Here is a 9,711-nt window from a genome sequence, read left to right on the forward strand (position 1 = left end):
GAACGTATTCATGTAACCAAATACCACCTGTTCCCCAAAAACCTATTGAAATAATAAATTAAAAAATAAAAATAAATAAACCTGGGCATGGTGGCATGCACCTGTTGTTCCAGCTACTAGGGAGGCTGAGGTAGAAGGATCACTTGGGCCCAGGAGTTCAAGGCCAGCTTGAGTAATACAGTTAAACCCCATTTCTAAAAACAAACAAACAAACATAAATACTACCATACTCTGTATACTGTTTTTTTTTTATTTTTATTTTTTTTTATTTTTTGAGACGGAGTTTCGCTCTTGTTACCCAGGCTGGAGTGCAATGGCGCGATCTCGGCTCACCGCAACCTCCGCCTCCCGGGTTCAGGCAATTCTCCTGCCTCAGCCTCCTGAGTCGCTGGGATTATAGGCACACGCCACCATGCCCAGCTAATTTTTTGTATTTTTAGTAGAGACGGGGTTTCACCATGTTGACCAGGATGGTCTCGATCTCTTGACCTCGTGATCCACCCGCCTCGGCCTCCCACAGTGCTGGGATTACAGGCTTGAGCCACCGCGCCCGGCCCTGTATACTGTTTTATGACACGCTTCTTTTAATTAATATTATATCTTAGAGATAACTCCATATCAATACTTAGAGCATGCCCCAATTTCTTTTTTTTACACTGCATAATATCCCATTATATGAATATACCATAATTAACCAGTTCCCTATTGCACATCAGGTGCAATTTTTTCCCTATTGCACATCAGGTCTAAATTTTTTTTTTTTTTTTTTTTTATACAGAGTCTCGACCTGTCACTCAGGCTGGAGTGCAATGGTGCGATCTCGTCTCACAACCTCTGCCTCCGGATTCAAGCGATTCTCCTGCCTCAGCCTCCCAAGTAGCTGGGATTACAGGCACATGCCACCACACCTGGCTAATTTTTGGTATCTTTAGTAGAGATGGGATTTTATCTTGTTGGCCAGGCTGGTCTTGAACTCCTGACCTTGTGATCCACCTGCCTCAGCCTCCCAAAGTGACAGGATTACAGGCGTGAGCCACCGTATTTCTAATCTTACTAACAATGTGATAAAGGCAGGGCTTGGTGGCTCACGCTTATAATCCCAGCACTTTGGGAGGCTGAGACAGGTGGATCACGAGGTCAGGAGTTTGAGACCAGCCTGGCCAGCATGGTGAAACCCCGTCTCTACTAAAAATACAAAAATTATCTGGGCGTGGTGGTGCGTGCCTGTAATCTCAGCTACTTAGGAGGCTGAGGCAGGAGAATCGCTTGAACTCGGGAGGTGGAGGTTGCGGTGAGCCAAGATCGCGCTATTGTACTCCAGCCTGGGTGACAGAGCAAGACTCCATCTCACAAAACAGAACAAAACAATGTGATGAAAAATTGTAAATATGTTATTTTTTAGGTATGTAAATATACCTGTAGGATAAATCCCTGGAAATCAAATTATTGAGTCAAACATCTTTGAAGAGTCTTAATCTCAACTAGCTGTCATATTTGGAAATAATCTGATAAAAAAACTCTGCTTGGCTGGATGGTGTGGCTCATGCCTGTAATCCCAGCACTCTCGGAGGCTGAGGTGGGAGGATCACTTGAGTCCAGGAGTTTGAGATCAGCTTGGACAACATAGTGAGACCCCTTTTCTACTTAAAAAAAAATAATAATAATAACTCTTCTAAATCTTTTAACATATTAATAGAAATCTTGAAAACCAAGAAATATTCCGTACCTGGAATTTTAGGTACTGAAGAAACCAAGAAGTCTTCAGCACCTGGAATTTTAGGTACTATAAGCCAGAGATATACTTTGGGGCACAGGGACCTTGCTAGCAATATAATTTAGTAATTCTTATTGAAGACCCACAGTGTGCTAGGGACTTTGCTCAGTGCTGGGAAGACAAAAGTTGTATAAAACACAAAGACCTAACAGTGGAGCAAGGGATATTCTTCCATCAGTAAGATGGTGTGTAGTGTCAAACAAGCAATACCTGGAGGTTTGGGGAACATTTGATCTGGACCGTGAAAAATAAGCAGGACCATGCTAACCAAAGGTCATTCTATGTAGAAGTTACAGCATAAGCAAAGGCTAGGAAGCTTCACAGTCTCTAGTCCATTTTGGGGAACCATCTATATTGTCTGTTATATCTGGAGTGTGTGGGCATGATGGGGAAAGGGAAAGTTAAGTTGGCAAGTTTTATTTATTTTATTTTTATTTTTTGAGACGGAATCTCACTCTGTTGCCCAGGCTGGGATGCAGTGGCGCAATCTTGACTCACTGCAACCTCTGCCTCCCAGGCTGGAATGCAGTGGCGCAATCTCGACTCACTGCAACCTCTGCCTCCCAGGCTCAGATGATTCTCTTGCCTCAGCTTCCCGAATAGCTAGGATTACAGGTGCTCACCACTGTGCCCAGCTAATTTTTGTATTTCTAGTAGAGATGGGGTTTTACCATGTTGACCGGGCTGGTCTCAAACTCCTGACCTCAGGTGATCCACCCACCTTAGCCTCCCAAAGTGCTGGGATTATAGGTGTGAGCCACTGCGCCCCACCAATTGGCAGGTTTTAAAGAGGTTTTAATGCCTTACCAAGTTTTTTTTTTTTTTTTTTTTTTTAAGACAAAATTTTGCTCTTTTTGCCCAGGCTGGAGTGCAATGATGCAGTCTTGGTTCACTGCAACCTCTGCCTCCCGGGTTCAAGCGATTCTCCTGTCTCAGCTTCCAGAGTAGCTGGGATTACAGGCATGCTCCATCACATGTGGCTAATTTTGTATTTTTAGTAGAGACGGGGTTTTTCCATGTTGGCCAGACAGGTCTTGAACTCCTTACCTCAGGTGATTTGAACGCCTCAGCCTCCCAAAGTGCTGGGATTACAGGAGTGAGCCACCGCACCCAGCCTAATTCTTAATTCAAGAACTTATTCTTAGGCACTGGGGAGCTACCAAATGTTTTTGAGTAGAGAAATTACATTTGAGTTTATAAAGATCACTGGCACATTTTAGAAGGTGGATTGAGGCAACAAGAGCAAAACTTGGTCTCCAAAACAAAAAAAAGATGGATTGAAATTCAAGAGAGTGTAGTTGCAATTAGGTAACAGGCAATAAGAAGCTGATGATAAGCATGATTTATTGAACATCTACTTTGTGTCAGACATTTTTTCATGGAATATTATCTTAAGCTTCACATCACCCAGGTGAAGTAGACATTACTACCCTTGTATTACAGATAAGGAAGCAAGTTCATCAATATTGAGCGACCTGCTCAAGATCACAGTTATTAAGGGGCAAACTCTGGTCTACCATGCTGGCACAGGGAAAAGGAGAAGAGAGGGTGGATTTGAGACATTATGAGGCAGATTCATCCAATGTTGGTGACCAACTAAGCATGGACTTAAGATGTGGAAATTATCAAAATTATGCCACATTTCCAGCTTGGCACCCAGGTGGGTGGTAATGCTGTTAACCCAGGTGGGAAACAGAAGAGTAAAGGCAGCGAGATGACTCAGGTTTGGACATGTTGAGTTTTCAGTGCTTGTGGGGCACCTATAAGTGGAAGTGTCAGAAGGCACCTAAAAATAAAGATCTGAAGGTCAGGAGTAAAAGAAAGCTATGGAAGAGATCTACAACTTCTCAGGACAGACATGAAAGTTAGAATTATAAGGTTAGATCAGATGGTTCAAGGAGGCATAGAATGAGGATGCTCACCTATTTATAAGTCCATGTTGCAGGAGGAGCAGGTGGCAGTTCTCAGGCTCCACTTTCCTCCCCATTCTCTGCTCCTAAACAGTGATTCATCAGAAAGTGGCATGCTGTCCCGCCTGGGTGATTTGCTCTTTTACACTATTGCTGAAGGACAGGAACGAATCCCTATCCACAAGTTCACCACTGTAAGTTGCTCTTTGCTTGTTGAGAACCCTAATTCCTTAAGCTCTCTGGAAAGTGGGGAAAGGAAGGTATGACAAGTGAAGGGCAGCTAATGGGTTGCTACATGAAGGTGAAGCGCACAGATGGATGAAAATCCAGATGTCTAGACTGACAAGCCCATTCCTGCCCCAGGGTCAGAATATTGAACCCCCTGGCTCATGGAAAAAGGACAGAAAACCCCTGTTAGCCTTCAGAGCTGCTCCATCCCCTCCTTTCTTATTATCCAAACCTATGTGTTCCACCTGTTGTAGTGGTTGGGGTTCAGCTAATTGGGTGTCCACTGGGAAGGATTATAAGGAGTATAACACTGTCCTTGTAGCTGACCTTACTGGCCTCTTCTTTCCTCTAAAGGCACTAAAGGCCACTGGACTGCAGACATCAGATCCCCGGCTCCGAGACTGCATGAACGAGATGCACCGTGTGGTCCAAGAGTCCAGTAGTGGTGGCCTCTTGGATCGAGGTCTCTTCCGAAAGTGAGGGCCCCAGAAACAAGCGCACTGCTCTCTCAGAACTGTCCTGTGGACATAAACTCTCAGAACAGGGAGGAATTTGGGAATTGTATAGTTCAATTCCTCATTTTATTTCATTACTTATTACATAAGGTATACATGAATACTCATTGTAAGAGTTCAAACAATATGGAAATACATGCTCTCCTTTCCATTCCTACGTAATCCCTGTCCTCTTTTCCCAGAAGTAAACAGTATTAACAGATTAGTGGGTATCTTCTAGATAATGTCCTATGTATTTACATACATACATGAATATATGTAAATATACTTTCATGATTTAGGATTTTTAAAATATCAAGATAACATACATATTATTCTGGTATTTATTTTTTTCTCACATCCCAAGACATAGTGTCTTTCCATGTCATTAAAACCCCTCATTTTTGGCTTGGCATGTCCTGGATTTATATAAAAAAAAAAAAAAACCCTCATTTTAGAGGTAAGGAAATTAAGACCTAGAAAGGTAAACTGATTTGCCAAATGTAACACAGCTGTTGATCCCAAACCTGAACCTACAACCTTCTTTATTCCCAACTTCCATGGCTCCAGAGTGAGTTCCAGCTGCATCTCTCTAGCCCCCTAATCCAATCGTGTCTGGGATCCAGGTGTGTGAGCAGCAACATTGTGCTCCTGACCCAGGCATTCCGAAAGAAGTTTGTGATTCCTGATTTTGAGGAGTTCACGGGCCATGTGGATCGCATCTTTGAGGATGCCAAAGAGCTCACTGGAGGCAAAGTGAGAGCCAGGGGACTAAGGGAGGGGTCAGGGACCTGGGCCAGATATCTTTTTTTTTTCTTTTTTTGAGATGGAGTCTTGCTCTGTCACCCAGGCTGGAGTGCAATGGTGCAATCTCAGCTCACTGCAACCTCTGCCTCCCGGGTTCAAGGGATTCTCCTGTCTCAGCCTCCCGAGTAGCTGGGATTATAGGCATATGTCTCCATGCCCAGCTAATTTTTGTATTTTTAGTAGAGATGGGGTTTTGTCATATTGGCCAGGCTGGTCTCGAACTCCTGACCACAAGTGATCCACCCGCCTCGGCCACCCAAAGTGCTGGGATCACAGGTATGAGCCACAGTGCCCAGCTCACATATAACTTGCTTCTCAGAGATTTCCTGGGGCTGGGAATCCTATGAATGAGAGATGAGAAGCAGAACTTCTGTAAATGGGGACATGGCTCCATGTGTTTTTATACACAATTCCTAGAAGATTCAATAGAGCCTTTAAAGAGATTTACAGGGTAATTGAGCCTAAGAACCAAAAGGAGGTGACCTCAGAATTCTCTCTCTCTTAACTTCCATTGGGTTTACTGCCATCTCTACAGGATTGGGGATGCAGAAAGATACAGCCTTCTAGGACTTAAGGTTCGGGCATTTCTGGGAGCAACAGGCAGGAGGGAACCCTTTTGCCCTACAGGAGGGAGAATTTTAGCTTTTATCTAAAAGATTTTCTTGGTCCTCAACCTCAACTCTGTTCCTCTTCTCCACATCCCATCTTCCGTTTCTCTACCCACTCATGTCCAGGTGGCAGCCTACATCCCTCAACTGGCCAAGTCAAACCCAGACCTGTGGGGTGTCTCCCTGTGCACTGTGGATGGTCAGCGGTGAGATGTTGGACAAAGAGGAAGGGGAGGCAGGGCACAGGTGCCAAATACAAGCCAACCTCTTTCATGGCATTTGTCTGCCTCCAGGCACTCTGTGGGCCACACAAAGATCCCCTTCTGCCTGCAGTCCTGTGTGAAGCCCCTCACCTATGCCATCTCCATAAGCACCCTAGGCACTGACTACGTGCACAAGTTTGTGGGCAAAGAGCCCAGTGGCCTGCGCTACAACAAGCTCTCCCTCAATGAGGATGGTGAGCACCACCAAGGCTCAGACCATACTTATAGCCGTCCCCTTCTCCTTATCCCCACCCCATCCCCCAGCCTTTTTTGTTTCTCTTCCCTTCCTGATTAGCCCTGTCATACCTTTCTTCCCAGCAAACAATCTTGTCTGACCCACAAAGTGAGTGGGCTGTCAGGGAGGCTTTGCTCAGTGGCTAAGACTCTCTTGGTGGTTTGTATTTCTCCAGGAATTCCCCATAACCCCATGGTCAATGCTGGTGCCATTGTCGTCAGCTCCCTAATCAAGGTCAGTGTCACCTTAACCTTCTGATAAGTATTATCCTCTAAGCTCCTGTGTCCCTCATATTTATTCAGCTCTCCGAGGAGACTGGTGGGGCTCTGATTTCTTTGAGTGTCCCCAGGAGGCACATGAGGCACAGCAGGGACCCACATGTTATGCTGAGGACATCAGTAAAAGAGACTGCACCATCTATTTCATCCCCACTCAGTACTGTTCCCTGCCCCCACCCATGAATCTAGAGCCTAGTGCGCCCTGACCCCTGCCTAGGACCAAGGGCCAAATGCCAGAGACAAGGGGAGGACAGCACTATTGGGCACTGATTGGCCACCTCTGGGTGTGGGACACCTGCAGAGAAGGGTGAATGGCCAGGCCAGGGCAGTTATTCACGTCACCTGGAACTGTGAGTTGGCCTTGAACAAGGGTGTCAAACTAGCCCATCAGCTGTAGGTCTCCCAGGGCTTGAGCAAGAACCTGGGAACAGCTGGGCAGCAACACCCTGGAGCCAATCACAGCCCCTCCTGGGGAAGGTGGTGTTAGGAACCCTTCCCCCAGGGACTCAGGTGTCAGAGTCCCTGTGGTATTGACTCTGTAGTTGACATGAGTAAGCAATGAGTCCGGGTGAGGAAACGAGGCTGAGTCTCTCCTTGTTCTGTGATGGTTCCATCTACAAACCTGTATCTGGGACCTGCCACATCCCATTCCTATCTAAATAGGACCTTTTTTTAAAAAAAAAAAAAAGACAGGGTCTCCCCTATGTTGCCCAGGCAGGTCTCAAACCCCTGGGCTCAAGCAATCCTCCTGCCTCAGCCCCCCAAATTGCTGAGATTACAGGTATGAACCATCACGCAGGCCAATGGGATAGAGTAAAGCTATAGCATGAGACGTAAGGAATGAGGATGGAGGTCAGGGATAGGGTGGGGCTGGGGGACAGGATTAGAGTCAGGGAAATGAATGTGGGTGTCAGGGATGAGGGTTTGGATTGAAAATGGAAGTGGGATGGCCCAGCAAGGTGGCTCATGCCTGTAACCCCAGCTACCTCGGAGGCTGAGTTGGGAGGATCACTTGAGGCTGGGAGGTGGAAGCTGCAGTGAACCATGATTGTGCCACTGCACTCTAGCCTAGTGATAAAGCAAGACTCTCTCAAAAAAAAAAAAAAAAAAAAGGAAAGGGAAGAGCCATTGGAAGTGCCGTGTTTTAAGAAGAAAAAAAAAAGGCCTTTATAAAATTGAACACATTTGCAGCAGCAGTCTGACACTTTAACTCCACTACATCCTTGACTCGTCCCTCTGCCATCCTCGTGGATTTAGAATACTGACATCTCTCTCTCTTTCTTTGCAGATGGACTGTAACAAAGCAGAGAAGTTTGATTTTGTAAGTTCCCTTGCTACTTAACCCCGGTTGCATTTCTCCATGGCATGCAGTCCTCTCTAGCTGCCCCAGTGGCTGTCTCTAACCCCATTACCAGGTGCGCCAGCCCATACTAGAAGCCTTATTTCCCTAAGTATGGAAATCTGCTGGCCTCAGAGAGGAAAGCCTGTTGACAAGACCTGAGTTCAGAAGGGCTTGTCAGCCTATGAGGTATTAATAGAGGTCCTTAGTCAAGTGGAGCCTCAATGTCCCTTTTTCTCTTCCAGGTGTTGCAGTATCTCAACAAAATGGCTGGGAATGAATACATGGGTTTCAGCAATGCCACGTAAGTCCCTATTCAGAGGACTGACTGAAAGGAGGGGGACAAGAGGAAAGGGGGAGAGAGAATCTTAGAAGGAAGAAATCCCAGGGGAACCTTGGCACTCCAGCTTTCTCTGAGCCCCTTCATTAACATTTTTTTACCTTGTAAAATAATTTGTTCCATTTCTAATTAGTACATAATGAGAGAGGCAGTGTGATGGTTTGTGCCTAAGCCCTTTCTTGCCAAGACTTTCAAAGCCAAAAACGTCACCAGTTTTCCTAGACTAGATGACTAGGCAGTTCTGGGTGTTTGGTTTGGGTCTACTTTATGACAAAGCTATGCTGAATGTTTGCTCAGGTTCAGAAATTTCCTCTAATATTACTGATAGAAGTTTTATAAGGGGTTCATTTAGTTTGTGGTGTGATGTAGTTCTGTCTCTCTCAGGGAAGGTAATTTTTCTCCTTCTCCCAATACCCACTCCTCCAACTTCAAGTACTAAATTGGGTGTTTGCTTCAGATTCCAGTCAGAGAAGGAAACAGGGGATCGGAATTATGCCATCGGCTATTATCTCAAGGAAAAAAAGGTAACCAGGAGAGGCTGGTAGAGAAAGTCCCTGTGAATTCTGCTGCTAGTGGAAGGGCAGTGGGGTTGGAGGCTTCTGCTGAGACCCTGACAGTGTGAAAGGGCTGCTGATGTCCTGAAGAGAAATGCTCTCCCCTCTCTTCCTTGCAGTGCTTTCCTAAGGGAGTGGACATGATGGCTGCCCTTGATCTCTACTTCCAGGTAAGAAAACACTGCTCAGGGCCAAGGTGAGGGAAAGGACAGATTTTCCTACTCTACAGCCAAGAGTACCATGTGCAGGTTCACATCACATCTTCACCTATTCTTTGTTTTCATAGCTGTGCTCTGTGGAGGTCACCTGTGAATCAGGCAGTGTCATGGCAGCCACCCTCGCCAATGGCGGGATCTGCCCCATCACAGGGGAGAGTGTGCTGAGTGCTGAAGCAGTGCGCAACACCCTCAGCCTCATGCATTCCTGCGGCATGTATGATTTCTCTGGCCAGTTTGCCTTCCACGTGAGTTTCTGGCTCTGTCATCCGTCATAAGCCCAGTGCTAAGAAGAGAGAACATTGACTCTCTGAAGATAGAGAGGTGGAAGCTTGTTCCTGCCTCTCATTCACTAACTTCCAGCAGGCAATTAGGTTGAGAATCCTTAGGCGAGTTTCTCAAAAACACCAAGTTCCTCGAATATATAAAGAGATTTCTTTGGGAGGCCAAGGCAGATGGATCACCTGAGGTCAGGAGTTCGAGACCAGCTTGACTTACATGGTGAAACCCCATCTCCACTAAATACAAAAAATTAGCTGGGAGTGGTGGCATGCACCTATAATCCCAGCTGTTTGGGAGGCTAAGGCAGAATTGCTTGTACCTGGGAGGTGGAGGTTGCGGTGAGTCAAGATTGTGCCATTGCACTCCAGCCTGGGCAACAAGAGC

General features: G+C 46.0%; 2 protein-coding genes across 5 annotated transcripts in view; one reads left to right on the forward strand and one right to left on the reverse strand.

Moving 5' to 3' along the window:
* Window positions 1–9,711, reverse strand: part of RBMS2 (RNA binding motif single stranded interacting protein 2) — a 148,350-nt gene that overhangs the window by 132,475 nt on the left and 6,164 nt on the right. The gene's annotated exons all lie outside the window — the stretch shown is intronic.
* Window positions 2,822–9,711, forward strand: part of GLS2 (glutaminase 2) — a 10,720-nt gene continuing 3,830 nt past the window's right edge. For 2 of the 4 annotated variants that reach the window (XM_032290511.1, XM_032290530.1), the window contains exons 1-11: window positions 2,822–3,878; window positions 4,267–4,388; window positions 5,033–5,162; window positions 5,948–6,027; window positions 6,115–6,278; window positions 6,495–6,553; window positions 7,886–7,918; window positions 8,182–8,240; window positions 8,710–8,800; window positions 8,950–9,000; window positions 9,117–9,293. In XM_032290511.1, the coding sequence (XP_032146402.1) occupies window positions 3,711–3,878; window positions 4,267–4,388; window positions 5,033–5,162; window positions 5,948–6,027; window positions 6,115–6,278; window positions 6,495–6,553; window positions 7,886–7,918; window positions 8,182–8,240; window positions 8,710–8,800; window positions 8,950–9,000; window positions 9,117–9,293 (1,134 nt within the window). In that variant the 5' untranslated portion in view covers window positions 2,822–3,710. Of the gene's footprint in view, window positions 3,879–4,266; window positions 4,389–5,032; window positions 5,163–5,947; window positions 6,028–6,114; window positions 6,279–6,494; window positions 6,554–7,885; window positions 7,919–8,181; window positions 8,241–8,660; window positions 8,801–8,949; window positions 9,001–9,116; window positions 9,294–9,711 lie in introns of all 4 variants that reach the window. The other 2 variants (XM_032290521.1, XM_032290537.1) reach the window with 2 other exon arrangements.

This window comes from Sapajus apella, unplaced genomic scaffold, assembly GCF_009761245.1.
Source record: "Sapajus apella isolate SASKATOON/1434 unplaced genomic scaffold, GSC_monkey_1.0 scaffold2, whole genome shotgun sequence".
Classification (NCBI taxonomy): Eukaryota; Metazoa; Chordata; class Mammalia; order Primates; family Cebidae; genus Sapajus; species Sapajus apella.